Raw genomic sequence first — 16129 nt, 5'->3', positions numbered from 1 at the left:
AAACTGATATCCATGCTGGACAGTGAGTCCCACCACCTGCAGGACGCCCTGTCGGCACTGCAGGGTAGTTTCAGTGGGTGACTGCTCCACCCTCGGTGTGTGAAGGAGCGATTCAGAAGGTGCAATATTCCCACACCCCTTTGTACAATATTTATTTATTTAGGTTCTTGACTCACTATGTACAGCTTTACAAACCACTTCTACCTCCACTTAAGTGTGCAATAAATACCTGTTAATGTTATCATAACTTCACTGTGTTGTTATATTGGTAGTTACTAATTTTGCAATTTCCCCATTGTGGCACAAATAAAGGTTTTCTTAACCTTAATCTTAATCTGAGGACTAGTCAGACTGACCTGGCAGCTACGACAGCGGACAAAAACATTCATGTTTAGGGTGGTGGGCCCTTAGGCAACAAATTATGCAATTATCAACGCCTTTATGAATGTCAAACATCACCATGATATACATCTGAGTGTGGTGGAGACAGAGTGGTGTAGAATGGTCCCTCCCTTTCTCCCGTTCCCCTCCCGGTAATTATCTGCTTTTGTGTTAGCAGCTTAGACCCTCAGTCCCCCCCCCACATGGAATCCAGTGACAGAAGAATACCAGGTGGAATGTGCACATGCTGTTAGTCCTGCTGAGAAAAACAAGACAAGTTTGACCACTGCAGTACTAGAAAAACGACAGCCAAGTCATGTCTGTCCAGCACATCAACAACAGAATAAATATATAAAGCTGTTTCTGAGTAATTATTCCCTCCCTTTCCAACTGCGGCCCGTAAAAATTCCACAAACCTGTTTGTGTCAACTGTGAGCCACAAATTCTTGGTATGAAGTCAAAACGGGTTACCGAATTTAATCTTATGAAAGTTTTCAAACAGGGGTGGAGACACAAAAGCAGAGCAGCTTTGCCATCACCACAGAGCGACTCCTCCCACAGCAAGCACAAACACCTCCCCCCCCTGCTTCAGTTGTCACTCTGAGCTTATATCACTCTCACAGAGCAGCAGCACAGTTCACTGCCACAGGTTGCTCTCAGAGCGGAGCACGACATCGCTGTGACTGCGTCTGAATGTGGACACCTGTTAATCATCAGCCTCGCTCAGACATTAATTGCTGCCTGTTATTACAGACATTTGACTGATCTGCTTGTGCATTTATGGCAGCTTTATTTTAGGACTTTTTTTTTGGGACTTTCTGAATTAGAGCTGATCAATTTCAGTCTACGTCTAAAAACAGCCAGAGATGAATTTTGATGGCATCCTCTCAGTTATCGGAGGCTTTGGGAAGTTCCAGAAGATCTTGTATGTATGGATCTGTCTACCTCAGATCTTTCTGGCATTCCACATGCTGGTCTCGGTCTTTACTGGGGCTGTTCCTCCACATTTCTGCCGCTCTACACATGCCAGACAGGACGCTTCGGCCTCTTCGAACCTCAGTCTTCTGGCTGCCCTTGATGGCCGGCCCGAGCTGTCCTGCACATCCCCCTTGAACCACAGCAGTGCTCTGGCTCTTGAAGGTGGCCCAACTGTGAGCTGCCACGAGGGCTGGGAATACAGCAGAGAGACATTCCAAAGCACCATAGTAACTGAGGTGAGTAAAATAGCAGCAATCTCTTACCCACAGTCAGGATTGTAATTTATTATTTTCTCATTTCTCCTGGAGTGTTCAGCATGAGGACCCCGTGTGGAGCATAGAGCAGCTTAGTTTTATTACAGTGGGCTCTGGTGACATCTGAGACAGTGTTAAATAAGGTGAGGGCTGAGAGATGAACTCCTGCAGTGCAGGCACCTTCCACGCCTCCCCAAATATCCTGCCAGGTTTTGTAACACATGAACGTTTGGGGTGTGCTGCTGCGTGAGAAGTTACATTACTGGAATGAAGGGACTGGCCGAGGCAGTGTCACATGTGGAAGGTCATCTGCTGTGGCCGCTTTAACCAGACAGGAAGAAGGAGATCTGCAGCTGATTTACATCACTCTAACTTAACCCCGCCTTACTGGGAAAAGTCTGGGGCTCCGGAACATCCCCGCTGTGACACATGTGAACACGTGGTGTATAGTTAAGGTCAGGGAAGTGGTGATTTGTTGGTACCTACAACAGTAAGTTCAGGGTCAGGATCTGTCAAAGTGTGTTCCTTGATCAGATAGACTATGATGATGATGATGTCATTAAAATGAAACCGGTTTCCAAAAGTGAAACAGACGCACAATACTCGCTCGAAAGCTCACTGAAGCATAAACAGGACTTTTCCTAAGAATCCAGTCCGTCATTGTTGAGGTACTAAATCCAGACAAAGGTAAAACCCATGGACCTGATGCAGTACTGCAGACATACACCATGGGTTACATATCGACACCTGGATGCCCCCCCCCCTCCGGGATGATGTCATTGGTTCCTATTTTTTGTATTAGCAGGAAGGGTGGGAACACACCTTGACTGGTTTTGGTCACTTGTTGGTACGGGTAATAAACGACATGCTTGAATGTTCGGGGTTTTGTTTGTCCTCTTTCCTCACAGTGGGACCTGGTTTGTGACGACGCCAGCTTGAACAATATGGGCTCTTCTATCTACATGTTTGGCCTCCTTGTTGGAGCTGTTGTGTATGGAAGCTTAGCTGATAAGTAAGTAAACATAACGGAGCATCAGTAATGTTGCTGTTTGCATTAAATATGATTACATATGATCTTCTTCCAGGTACGGTCGTAGGATCATCATCCTCATTAACCTGGCTGTCCAGACTGTTTTTGGGGTAGCCGCTGCTTTTGCACCAAATTTCTACGTGTACACCGCCCTGCGCTTTGTCGTTGGAACATCCATCTCTGGTGTTATCATGAACGCCTTCGTCTTAGGTAATGAGTAAACAGCAGAGGAAGCATAGCATCTGATGCTTCAGACACATACGTATGTTACTGTTTCTGCTGTGTATTCACGTGCACACAGGCACAGAGTGGACGGGATCTAAAGAGCGGATGTTGGCGGGCATAATCACCGACTACTTCTTCGGCTTCGGCTACATTCTTCTGGCCGGCGTGGCGTACCTCATAAGAGACTGGCGTAAACTGCAGCTGGCTATATCTGCACCCGGCTTCCTCTTCATCTTCTACATCTGGTGAGTGGAAAGACAAAACCAGAAAGAGAAGAAGAGTATTAAAAAGAACAAATCCAAAGCAGACAGAGTGCTGCTCAGAGGGGATTTGTCCCTTTTGATTGGAAACAATATGTGTGACAAATGCTGAGTATCATGCATGATTGATGCCAGATTCCTCTCATGTGTTTGTGCAGTGAAGGAAAAAGCGCTGACCTACTTTTTCGGCTTGCTATAGATCTTACTTATGATATGACTGCACTCCATTGCGGTCTCCTCTGTTGTTGTCAATAATAAAAGGAGCGCATTGTTTGTGAAAGAGTCCCTGCACTTATTATAGGGTTCTGCCAAAGTCGGCTCGCTGGTTGATGGCCAATGACAGGAAGAAAGAAGCATGGGAACTGATCCAGAAGGCAGCGCATCTGAACGGCAAGCCTCTTAGTAAAGACCTGGAGGTGTGTCAGGTATGTTTCTTCACACACAAGTCAAGTTGACACTCATAAATCTGGAACAAAGGCCCACTCTTCTAGTGGGTTTTTGTTTTGCTTACAGTTGCTGAGATGTTTCTCTTATTGGCAGCTGACACTGACAAAAAAGTAGTCACCGGACGGCGAATGCTTTGGCGTTTTCTTGCACACTTTGCAAGGAAACAATAAGCGTAGCATGGGAATAAATGCTGTAAAATTGAGCAGTAGTATGGGCGAGACCCCAATGCCCATACTAGGCACATGTCCAAAATTTGGTTCCCCTGAAAAGAAACGCCTACTTTGAGACGTTTAGGGGAGCTCTGAGATATTGTCGGTTTTTGGCTCACAGGATACAGACTGGATTTTTTTGTAGAGTCGGGTTCCTGAAATAAATATAGTAAAACACGCCAGTGCGTGTTTTTTCGCTGTCTCCGTCTAATAACCACAGTGCAGTGTCTATTTTGTTGCCGACCATGAGAGGCGGGCCTACTTAATTCACGATGTTTTTAGCGCTACGTTGCCTCTTGAATTTCTCGGCTCACACGCCACACACGGCTTCACCGCACGTGAAATCCTATAAACGAGTCAAAGGCTACCGTGCGCTTCCAATAGCTGTCTGGATTTAGAGACCTATTGATTACTTATTTACTTAATTACAAATTACTACTAATTCGAAAACTGCCTGAAGGGAATCAACTACGTTAAGTTTCATTTCTACGTTAATCTACGTTAATCTATGTTAATCTACGTTAAATTTCATTTTGCTTGGATCTGTCACTCTCTCAGAGCGTGCTCAAAGTCATGACATGATTGTGATTGGATAATCCGGAACCACTCAGTAACCAGCATTACTGACATCATTCAAATACAGGATTTTTATTGGTTTGTCCATTCCAATGGATGCAGGGTCTGACAACAGCTTAAAGGAGGCGATGGGGTCTTAAAATATTTTTGAAAGGTTTTTTTAAAAAGTCTTAATGAACCTCAGGATTCCTGCATATACCCTGAGATCATATGGATGTTAGTGCAGCCAGCCTCCCGTCTGCAGCTAGATTTCTATCAGAAAAGAAACAATCATGATCATCAGGGACGGACCAATCCGACCTTCTCAGTCCTGATAATTTTGATTCTGTATATCATACTCTGCCAGTCATAACGCTCACTCAGGTTCACTCACAAAACCCTAGTACGCAGCGGCGGCGGCAGCCATTCATGCTTTGCATAAATGTTGCGTGATAGCTGGCTATCATGTAAACATGCAAACTCCTTTTAACAGCTCTGAGTTCCTTTCACTCTCTAACCCTTATTTCCTGATTCATGTTTGACCAGGTCGACAAAACTGTGATGAGGAGAAAACACTCGTTCCTCGACCTTGTTCGAACTCCGAGAATGAGGAAGCAGTCTCTGATTGTCTTTTATCTGTGGTGAGTGTTGCCCTGCAGGTCATACTGCATATTCACACACCTGTTGAAATGCGTCCAAACCCTGAAGTCCGGGGCCTGTGTGGACATGCTGTAGAGATATGTGGTATTTAGGTAATTAAGTGTGACATCTCTTGACATAGAAGTCAGTGTTATTGACTGGTAATAATGCCCAAACCTTTCAGAAAGTGTTTTGTTTGTTGGAGGGGGTTCTATTAGCTCTCCATAAAATATACTGTAGTCCTTAATAAAAACACTGATTTCCCTCAGTGTCACTAAAAACTGAGTAGTTAGGCCGAGCCTTCAGCTGTTAATAATGATATTTTATTCATTGTTGCTCTAATATCTTGGCATCTGAGATGCAATTGGAAATTATAGAATCATAAATTCTCTTGTTATTTCGCTCAGTTTGGCACTAGATAGCCTCTATCATTATCATGCTGCTCCAGACCCTGATGTTAGTCCACACTCTGGTGGAGACAGACAGAGTTTACGACACTGAAATGACTGACACGGCACTCACCTGGTGTGCAGAAGGCTTTCCTACCTGGGGTCATTAGACAGACACTGCAGTGAATGTGGTGGTGTAGGAAGGGGGGAGGTTGCAGACGGTGTGGTGGTGTGGTGTCGTTCATGTGTAGCTAATCCTTCGACCTCCTCCTGCTGCTGCTGCTGCTGTTTGTCCCTCTGTAATCGTCTCCACAGTCCATTCTCTGCAGAGAAGTAGTTAATAAGCAGTAGTGCCTGGCAGCCTCTCAGCCTGTGTGTCAGGCCTTCAGAGCTTCAGGCTTTGATGCTGTAATATAGTTAAAGACTCCTCAACAGACGGCTGTATAACTTATATTAGGCACTAAAATGTAGAGGAGGTGAGTCGGTGGAAGAGTCGCACTAACTAACTAAGATGGTTTTACAGCCGTGCTGCTCCTCTGAAGTGACCGAGCCAGACGTGAGCTTTGAGGTTAATGACATCCATGCTAACATCAGTAGCTGCTGGTTACACATTAAAAGCATGCTACAGTTAGCATGCATTAGGTTTTAGCTGTCTGCCATCAAGAGATCCTGTTAAATCAAAGCTGTAATGCATGCAGTCTACTGCCCCCTCCTGCATAGGCATTGGCTTGTTTTGATGGTGGACACTATAATAACTGTGTTCACGTCCTCCATTTTTCTGCTGTTCCCTCAGGTTCGTCAACGTCCTCGTCTATTACGGCCTGTCCCTCAACATTTCCGACTTTGGAATGAACATCTACCTGACCCAGTTTATCTTCGGTTTGGTCGAGATGCCAGCACGCACCATCACCCTCTTCACCCTCAACCGCTCCCGCAAGTTCTCCCAGCTGGCCTTCCTGGCGGTGGGCGGCACCGCCTGCCTGCTGACCATCTTCATCCCCAGCGGTATGGACACACAGCTGAGAGCTGTTTTTGTTTTTTCCAGGTCATATTTTAAAGCTGTTCTCTCACATGTTTCTTTTTTTTTCAGACTTGTCTATGGTCAAAACAGTCCTGGCCATGATCGGGAAGTTTGGGATCACGGCGTCTCTGTCTATTATTTACGTCTACTCAGCTGAGGTGTTCCCCACTGTTATCAGGTGAGTCTGATAACTTTAGAAACAAACCCTGTCACGCCAGATGTCCCTGATTGACCCTGAGCTGGGTTCTGTGTTTTCTTTTTTAATTTTATGACCCCAGGTTGAGGTCATTTGGAGAGAAAGCCGGCTGTGATTAAGTAGTAACTAAAACATAAAAACCAGAACAGCCATTTGTTTTGAAACTGGAGACTTTTGGCACGCTGGTTCTGGAGGGATTTTCCATGTTTATGTAGCCTAAGTCTACCAAAAAGAGATTTGTTTAGTTGCTCCACTATTTGGGGCCCAAGAGAACATTCTGTATGCACCAGGTGGGCAGCAGGTAGGTACACATTGTTGTTTTAATGGCGTGGAACTACACTATACAGACAAAAGTATGTGGACACCCAGCCACCATTGTACTGGTTCCTGGTCCAGGCTGTAAGCAAGTCTGATGAAGGGTGATGGGGTCAGGACAGGCGAGCCCGTCCCCAACTAAACTGGGAGAATCATTTCCTTGAGCTCCTTGGGTGGGTGAGTGGGTGGGTGGGTGGGTGGATGGATGGATGGATGGATGGATGGATGGGTGGATGGATGGATGGATGGATGGATGGATGGGTGGATGGGTGGATGGATGGGTGGGAGGGTGGGTGGATGGGTGGATGGATGGGTGGGAGGGTGGGTAAGTGGGTGGATGGATGGATGGATGGATGGATGGATGGGTGGGTGGGTATATGGATGGATGGATGGATGGATGGATGGGTGGGTAGATGGATGGGTGGATGGATGGGTGGGAGGGTGGGTAAGTGGGTGGATGGATGGATGGATGGATGGATGGATGGATGGGTGGGTGGGTGGGTATATGGATGGATGGATGGATGGATGGATGGATGGATGGATGGGAGGATGGATGGATGGATGGGTGGATGGATGGGTGGGTGGGTGGATGGATGGATGGATGGATGGGTGGATGGATGGGTGGGTGGGTGGATGGATGGATGGGTGGATGGGTGGATGGATGGGTGGGAGGGTGGGTAAGTGGGTGGATGGATGGATGGATGGATGGATGGATGGATGGATGGGTGGGAGGGTATATGGATGGATGGGTGGGTGGGTGGGTGAGTGGGTGGATGGATGGATGGATGGATTCTTTCAGAGATCAGGGAGCGTCATGCAGGCATGGTCCTTGTGGAATTTTATTAGACTTGGATTATATAATAGGTGTCACTGTATCCAGTTGCAGGGTGAGAAAGTGGGAAGTATTATGCAGAAAAACATTTTTGGAATTTTATGATGCACATTGTTTGTTGTTTTCCAGGGTAACAGATAGAAACCAGATGCTGGAGCATGCATGTCAGCCCTAAGCTGGACACCATCCACACTCACTGTGCTCTGTCAAGCTGTAACTTTATTGTACAAATAGAATTACATAGGTTAAATATTTACAGTTAATAAAACAATACGTGTTTTTACCTGGGGGTATAGCAGGAGATGTAGATTACATGTTAACACCGGCTGTAACTGCTGCCTCTGACTTGCAGACAAAATGGGATCGGTATCGGCTCCATGTGTGCCCGGACCGGTGGCGTCCTGGCTCCCCTGATGTACCTGCTGAGAGGCCTTAGTCCTCAGGCTCCCATGGTCCTGTGTGGCCTCTGCCCCCTGCTGGGCTCCGCTCTCACCTTGCTGCTCCCTGAGACTGCCAACAAGCCTCTTCCTGACACCATTGAGGACGTCGAGCGAGCCAGCTGCAGGTTCCACTCAGCTTTTTTTATGGAACACTCTACACAGGGACGGGGTCTCATTTCTGTGCTCGAAAAATTCTCTCTCAAATCAATTATTTAAAAAATCTTTTTTTTTACCATATGAAATAACATGAAATAACATTTTTATTTAAATTCCTTTTTATATATAATTAGGTTATCAAATACATTTGCCATGTACAATGTTATTTATAACCAAATAAAATTTAATTCATACTTTTAAGGCAGAAAGTAAAATGTTTTTTTTATAGTTAGACCACTAAAAATTATTGCTATTTAAAATTGTTTTAAATTTAGTGTTTTAAATTATTGAATAGCCACCAAGTAAAATTGTATTTATACATTGGTCCAAATACAAATATTTATTATTATTATTATTATTATTATTATTATTATTATTATTATTATTATTATTATTATTATTATTATTATTATTATTATTATTATATTTTGGAAACAAACAAAAGTTTATTTATTCAATATTCTACTATAGATTTACATTCCGTGTTCATCTTTGAACCACAAGAGGGAGCCCTTTTGTTTACTGCTGCTGCACTTCTGAGAGGAAAACACCACCTCTATGCTTTTATCTGTTTACTGAGCCTGTATTCACTGGTACCATCCATTTTTTTTTTCTTCTTCTGTTCGTCAGTGAAGAGGACGTCAGTGTGAAGCCAGCCATGTTGGACACCGTTCTGATAGAGACAAGCACCAACCGTGGCACCGGCGTGAGCAGCCACACCTCATGAGATACAGTCAGTATTCTGTATACGCCTCCAGTGGAAGTTTTCAGACTTTTAATAACGGGTCTGTTGTCCAGACTCTTTTGCAAAAAATATTTGTACTCTTTTTTTTTTTTTGTTTCTAATCAGAATTTATTTGTTTCTACTCCACTTGTCTCTTACAGTGTTATATTAAGACTCCACACACCCACAGTATGATGGTGTATTCCTATGTGTAGGTTCTGCAGATCTATCATTGCACACTAATGCAGCTATACATTACACAGACACAGTTCCTGCACTGCTCCTCAAGAAACACACACACACACGTGTTTCACATTGTTATTTCGTCTGTACGTCTGCTCAAATAGACATTTTTCTATGTAAATATGTACATACATGTGACCGACTAAAGAAATGTGTGACACGCTGATACATCAGCTCGGCACAAAAGGTTCAAACAAGTGTTGGAACCTGAGCAGTCTCACAGAAATAACATTTACCTCATTATCTGGCACTCGGCTCTGTTTAATATAAACATTCAGCTTTGTAACATTATGTATGGGTGTTAAGAAGACTTGAGCCTCACACAGAATATATTTAGACAATAAATAAACGACCCGGAGTTAGTGAAGGGTCCATGTTGTCACAGGATGGAAGTGGAAGTGTGCCTGCTGCACTCATGTTTACAGCACACAGCGCTCTGCAGCAGCTGCTTAATGCGACGCTGACACTCACTGGTTTACAGTCAGTATCACAGCTTTACTGACAGCTCACCAACAAATACTTGAAATGCTTGTTGTAAAACCATTTTAAGGATTTACATGACTCCTCTATGCATCTGTTTGTTTTGATGTTTACATGTTGTGATTTTATAGAAAGCAAAGTCTGTGACTCAAGCTGTTTATACTGTGTGTTTTTGTACAATAAATGTTTGTTTTTATGCTTTATTTTTGTCAGAATTCTCAGTTTGTTCTTATAAAACATGCATGCATTGCATCGCTGGGTTTTAAAATGATGTCAGGGCTGTTTACATGTTGGCATGTGAGTCATGGTCAGGATGTTACTCCATCCTGCCAAAGAGGAACAGCTGTAGGCTGTGAGCTGTGGGAAGCTGGCAGAGGGGCAGCGTGGCTGTCGTCGCTGACCGACCAGCCTGCAGACATCAGACAGCAACTGGCGCTTCAATTAGCACGGCAGCACAGGTTATGACTTCCTGTGTCACTGCGGTTCCACCGTGATCCGTCCTGATTTACCTACATGTTCAAACTACAATTCTTTATACTTCATTCTCTGTATGAGAATCACACGGCTATTCTATGTGTGCACAGCAGATGGCGCTGTAATGTAGGGTAAATACAACGGCAAAAACTGAAGCTCATACAAGTGTTTATCATTTAATTAGGAGCAAAATAAAGCTCATTTTAATAAAGCAAATCATCTATTATCTCTCAGAAACTACAAAAATCGACCTTTTCAGGGACGTATAATATCACATACAATATTTCTACAGACATATTGGGATGCTTTAAATTAAAAAATGTGCTTTGTTACATTTGAAATAGCTGCTAAAGATGTTATAATCTTGTTTTTTTTGCTTCAATGTGTGTTTAAAATCCTCTCAAACATGGTAGCCCCCTCATCCCCACCCACTCTACTCTTTTCTCTCCTCTGATTGGCTGTGTCTCCTGCCAATCAAAGGAGCCGGTCCCCTTGTGCGGCTTTTACGTCCTTTTGAAAAGCTCGGGATTTTTTCTGATGAAGCATTCAACGAAGCAAAGCGGCAAAGTTCAACAAAGTTTTTAATTTTATAATTAACTAAACTAATTATTTTTCCCCCAAATGCTAAAAATACATTTTGCTAGTTGTAGCCCAGAAGAGAATCGTAGGAGTGACGTTTGCGTGTTTGACATCATCACGTATAAAAACAACGACCCTCGCGTTGGTTGGATTCTTACATTCATCTGTCGCCTGCAACTCATTAGTGGTACTCCCCGTGTGTCACCGCGGGGTTGTTGTTTTTTCCGACAGATCGTGAAGGCAGCAGCCGTTTCATTGTGGCCCTGCAGAGCTAACGCCATCACACGGAGAGGCTACGACGGAGCCATCAGGGCCACAGCAGCAGCAGCAGCTTCATTCCCGTCAAATTATTTCATTAACACGACAATGGAATTCACTGCTGCGGATTATTAAGCACGTCTGACCTGGTGAGTGATACTTCTTTCAATTCCAGTCATCATTCAGTTCGCAGTTTTCCTTTGGAAGCCGAATGAATTACTTTGATTTATTGTATTGTTTTTGTTTTGTTTTTTTTTTACTATTTCTGACGTCCCTTTAGGGTCATTAGCCTGTTAGCTAGCTGCACTTTTCTGTACGAGAGAAGCTGCGTGTGCGGGGCTGTTTTTAACGGCTCGTATTTGTTACATGGGAACGTAAAGAGACAAACACTCAGTCCGTGCAGCTGGAATGAAGACACAGAAGACACAGAAGACACAGAACCCCCGGAGCTCATCTAAACAAGTAGGTTATCCACGGTCATTAGCTACAGCTGAGGTGTTTAGCATCACACGGGAGCCTTCAAAGCATCTTGACGCATTTCGTGGGTTCTCCACGACGTTGTTTACCATGCCCCCCTCTCCCATCATCATCATCATCATCATCACCCTCACCATCATCACCATCATCATCATCATCACCCTCAGCAGCAGCAGCAGCAGCAGCAGCAGCAGCATCCCCTATTGATGCTTCTAGTGAAGTCAGATGAAGGACACAACCTCACAGGCTTGTGTTTGTGTGTGCAGAGGTGTGTGTCTGTGTGTGTGTGTGTGTTAGCATTATATAAATAGTGTAAACAACTTGGTGTGTGCAGCAAGTCTAGACCGAGGACATGCACTACAGACACCATATGTGCCGTCATTTGTTGTTTTTGTTCTGGTTTAACTGTCCAGCCCGTGAAGCACTCATAAAGTCAGGGATCCGGCATCGGGTGGTCTTGAAGCTTTTATTTTTGTGCTGACATACACACAAAGTTATCACCTGAGTCCTCACTGTGTGCTCTAAAGCTGCAACAACAAGTCCATGAATGGAAGTTTGGAGCTCCCACTTTTACAACTGAACACGGATCAGCAGTTCACTGCCACGGTGTCTGTTTACTTTTGGTCACCTTTTGATAATTGGGGTTAAATAGTCTTATTACTTTTTAAAACAATGATGGGCACCCTTCCATCTATTTCCATCCCATAAAAACCTGGCGGGGTCTGAACTGCAGCAAAATGACTGTAAATTAATCGGCACCTGACACTTTCCTGCTCCTCTAATGAAACCTGCTTCTTCTGACACTCAAGAAACTGAAGGCCGAGCTGACACAGACTTGTGATTCCCCCTTTTCTTTTGCCATCTTGCCTGTTTTCTATAAATCCAGCTTCTTGTTGGGGTTTCGAGCGGTGCCAGCAGCTGGCATGCAGCTCGCTGAGTGTAAGATTTCTGCAGCAGCAGCAGCAGCAGGAAGAGGAGGAGGAAGAAGAAGAAGAAGCTGGTTGTTTTACAGCCATGTGATATTGTGGCGTGCTGAGTTCAGGTGCTGCGTATAGAGGCGCAGTACATTTATCTGTGGATGGATCTGTCCCCAGGCTTGCAGGGATAATCTCTGCTCAGGTTGTAGTCTTGGAAACCAGACCGCATGTGATGTATTCTCTTCTGTAGAAGCTGCACAAACACACAGATCTAGGTTTTTTTTTTGACGTGTGGTTATATTAAAAACTTGCAGATAAACAAAAATATGTGGTACACCTTGGCAGTTCTGAATTGCAGATGTCTGATTTGTGGCTCGTACAGGAAAAAAAAAAAACCTCTCTTGTCAGGATGAGCTGCTCATTTTGTATCTTTAAGTGTGTAGGCCCCATTCAGACAGACAGCTCCTCTTCCTTTCTACACGCTGAACGGCTGCCAAAGCTCTGTGTTCCTTAATCGCCATGCACCTCGGCGCTGACTGACAGTTGGGTACTTTGTGCTGGCAGTAGACCTGATCAGGCGGGTTATCGCACAGAATTGAGGAAGCTTAATCCAGCAGTAGGAGAGGGATTTAAAAAAAAAAGTTCCAATAATTACCATGGGGAACTCTTGTGTCTGTTTTCATTTTGTTAAAGAGACCCAGGTACCTTCTGTCTTTTATGCTCTCAGCCATGTTTAAATGAAAGCTGAAGATATTTCTATATATCTAGCTAGCTAGGCTTCAAGCTGTGTGTTTGCGTCTGAACCAAGCGGCAACCTTCGGGGCTCAAACTTGAAGCCCATGCGGAAGTGTCAAAACTTGTAATTCACGCCGCAACCACTGGGGGCTGGCTCCAGAATAGACTCCCATGTTAAAATGGCCGACTTCACAGCAGAAAAGAACATGTTTACAGCCTGGTACAAAAAACCACTCTGGTCTCAGATGATAGGTTCTCTTCTAGTGTTAAATGTACCAGGGGTGAATTTTTTTACAACTGACTCGTTTCAATTGTATTCGGACATAAAATTACGCATAATTATGGGCGTTGCCGCTTGAGTGACAGACAGTTGACGTATCACAGCGTGAGTTTCCTGCTTCCACGATCGCCCGCCCCCCTAAACCCCGCTCGTGCTCCCCCTCTTTGTCCATATTTGGAGTTTTGGCGGATGTGATGCTACCAACATGGCGGCGGTCATCACGTCCCGGAGCCTCCCACCGAGCCTCAAAACGGCTCTTCAGAAACAAACGGGTGGCGTCACGGAAGCTCTGTCCATAGTTTTTACTGTCAATGGTCTGAACCAATCGCCGTTCAGGGTTGTCCAATAACGGGAAGGTTGGTGGTTCGATCCCAACTCCTCCCTAGTCACTGTTGTGTGTACTTGGGCAAGGCACTTTACCCACATGGGTGTCCAACATGTGGTCCAATTCCAAGGTGTTTTTATTTGTGAACAAGGCATCGCATAAAGCCCGCCACTTTTTACATAAACAGTTGTAAAACAAAGTATTTCAGCACTAATATGTGGACATTTTCTCTCCTTGGGCTGACTTCGAAGTGTTTCTATGTCTTTGAAGGACCGAAAACGTGTGTTTGTCGCCCCTTTCGTGTGACCGATTTGTTTGGAGCCACTCATTTCGGTGTAGTTTTAAAGTGCTGCTCCTGGACTTATTTAAACCTTCCCTGGTATTGACCCACTTTGACTCAACCAGGATACCACCTGCTCTCTGAATCTACTCTGGCACCGTCGACATGAACCCTCGTTCATCCCATCTGTGTAGCCCTGATTCACGCTCACGCTGTGAGTGTACTGTACACTTAATGATGCACTGTGTGATCTCATTGTGCTCAGCATACTCAGCTGAGGAAAGAGTTGCAGGTGTGTGTGCGCGGTGTGTACTTCGCAGCGGTTCCATTATTTCTGTTGCCCCCTTTGGGTCGCCGTCTGCCCCTGTACTCTCTGAGGCCGGAACACATCTGGGCCTCCAAGTGCATCAGAGCCAGCAGCACCCATGGCTCTAATCCTCATCCTTTTGCAACTTTATGTAACCTCTAATCTCTGAAGAATTATACACAGACTTTCTGGGAGGATTTTAACTTCAGAGACACCCTCAGAGTGTAGACGCACTCAGGGAGATCTCACTGCTGCTGCATGCCACGTTTTCTGTGTAAGACACAATGTAAGCCAGCAACACCTGCTGATGCAAATAAAGTGTTTTACAGGAAGGAATAAGTAGCGTACACTCACAGGCAGCAAACATCTGTCGTTGTGTATATACTGAAAAGTAGTTTTGTGGAATTGTTTTGCAACTCAAAGTCGCACAGTTGCCATTTACGTTTGGTCACATATGCTAATCTAACAACATCTGTGCAGCTCATCTAACACGCCTCTGCCTGGTATCCTGAAGAAGTAGATGTAGAAAACCTCCTTCTCTGTGGTCACATGCAGCTCGCGGTGGGTCGCATGGCCCCGGCTCATGCGTTCAGGGGACTGGGGGGTATATTCAGTCGCTTCTCTGCAATCAGCGTCACGCCAGAACCTCAGAGGTCACAAAGACGACACAACAATGCTGTGCTTTGTGTCACGCTTCCAGCAGAGAGAGATGAAATGTTTCTCTTCTCTGTCCCCTTTTTTTTTTTTTACTGCCTGCTTTGAGTCGTGACGTACTTGCAGGCTGAAATGAGGAGATTGTTACAGATGAGTAAATGTTGAGGCTATGATGGAGCCAGCGGGGACGTACGCTGAGCTACAGATCATATGATTGCCAGTTTCTCTGTTGTTTTTCTTTCTGCTGGTTAAAATGCAGAGGTTAGACTGCTTTTTTACATGATCTATCGGCTGAATGTTTGAGAGTTATGCCAGTGGGTCATTGTTACAGGGAGGAAATGATGTGTGAAAGTGATACACTTGCATGAAAGCTTGTCAAAATGCGGCCCCGTGGAGATGTCCATCTTTAGGGGTGTTTCTTCAAAAGAGTTCAATTAGCAGGAGTTGTTTGTTTTGCTTCAAGGAGCAGGCGTAACATAGATTCTATCGCTACGCACATTCCCCTATCAGACCTGCACCTCCACCTGCAGCAGCTCGTCTTTGTGTGTTTGCTTACGGTGTGCTCAAATTGTGCAAACTCAGTCAGCAGTCGCCAAGAATCACGGTCGCTCATTTACATCTGGAGCACAGGCAAATCCTGAGAGCACCAGCGAGCACAGCTTCCTCTCATATCCCGCTCGACATTTTCCATTTTTAATCTCCTTCACTCTTTTTCTTAATCTCTCCAATTCCATTTCGCTCTGAAGTCCATTTAGCCTTTATTTCTGAGTTCAACAGTGCACTGGAGAGCCTCGGCCTATATTTAAAAACTCACCGCTGATTAAATCGAGCAGAAATCTTTTAATTCTGCCAACCACCACCGCCCCAACCTTCAAGTTCTTTACGACGGCCGAAGCAGAAGAACGGTTAGGTTCCTGTAACAGGTTTTCAGCCATATCGGGGCAACTGATCGGCCGGTGGGAGTTTCCAGGCAGCTGGCAGGAGCAGAAAAAGCAGAAAAAAGTCGGCAATAACCGACTCCATGCATCATAATACCTCCTTAGAACTCGTCCCAGATTTCAGGTCACAA

The 16129-nt window shown here is 44.8% G+C and overlaps 2 protein-coding genes across 7 annotated transcripts in view; both read left to right on the top strand.

The window, feature by feature from the left end:
- Positions 1 to 1211: 1211 nt before the first annotated feature.
- On the top strand, positions 1212 to 9854 carry LOC114428702 (solute carrier family 22 member 13). Of its 2 annotated transcripts, XM_028397343.1 has the most exons (11): positions 1212 to 1595; positions 2522 to 2625; positions 2699 to 2853; positions 2945 to 3113; positions 3430 to 3553; positions 4886 to 4980; positions 6161 to 6372; positions 6458 to 6566; positions 8084 to 8296; positions 8958 to 9060; positions 9213 to 9854. In XM_028397343.1, exons 1-10 carry the CDS (start codon positions 1248 to 1250, stop codon positions 9052 to 9054), a joined length of 1626 nt encoding a protein of 541 aa, XP_028253144.1. In that variant the 5' UTR covers positions 1212 to 1247; the 3' UTR covers positions 9055 to 9060; positions 9213 to 9854. The 2 variants fall into 2 exon arrangements, with proteins under 2 accessions (XP_028253144.1, XP_028253143.1); XM_028397342.1 differs by having other exon boundaries at positions 8958 to 9854.
- Positions 9855 to 10985: 1131 nt separating this feature from the next.
- Positions 10986 to 16129, top strand: part of fynb (FYN proto-oncogene, Src family tyrosine kinase b) — a 56299-nt gene continuing 51155 nt past the window's right edge. Inside the window, exons 1-2 of one of the 5 annotated variants that reach the window (XM_028397347.1) lie at positions 10987 to 11234; positions 11466 to 11547. The gene's annotated coding sequence lies outside the window, so the exon portion shown is untranslated. Of the gene's footprint in view, positions 11235 to 11365; positions 11548 to 16129 lie in introns of all 5 variants that reach the window. The other 4 variants (XM_028397346.1, XM_028397348.1, XM_028397345.1 and 1 more) reach the window with 4 other exon arrangements.

The sequence above is a fragment of the Parambassis ranga genome, chromosome 24 (genome assembly GCF_900634625.1).
Source record: "Parambassis ranga chromosome 24, fParRan2.1, whole genome shotgun sequence".
Taxonomy (NCBI): domain Eukaryota; kingdom Metazoa; phylum Chordata; class Actinopteri; family Ambassidae; genus Parambassis; species Parambassis ranga.
The sequence above is the reverse complement of the archived record's forward strand: the minus strand, read 5'-3'. Positions and strand labels throughout refer to the sequence as shown.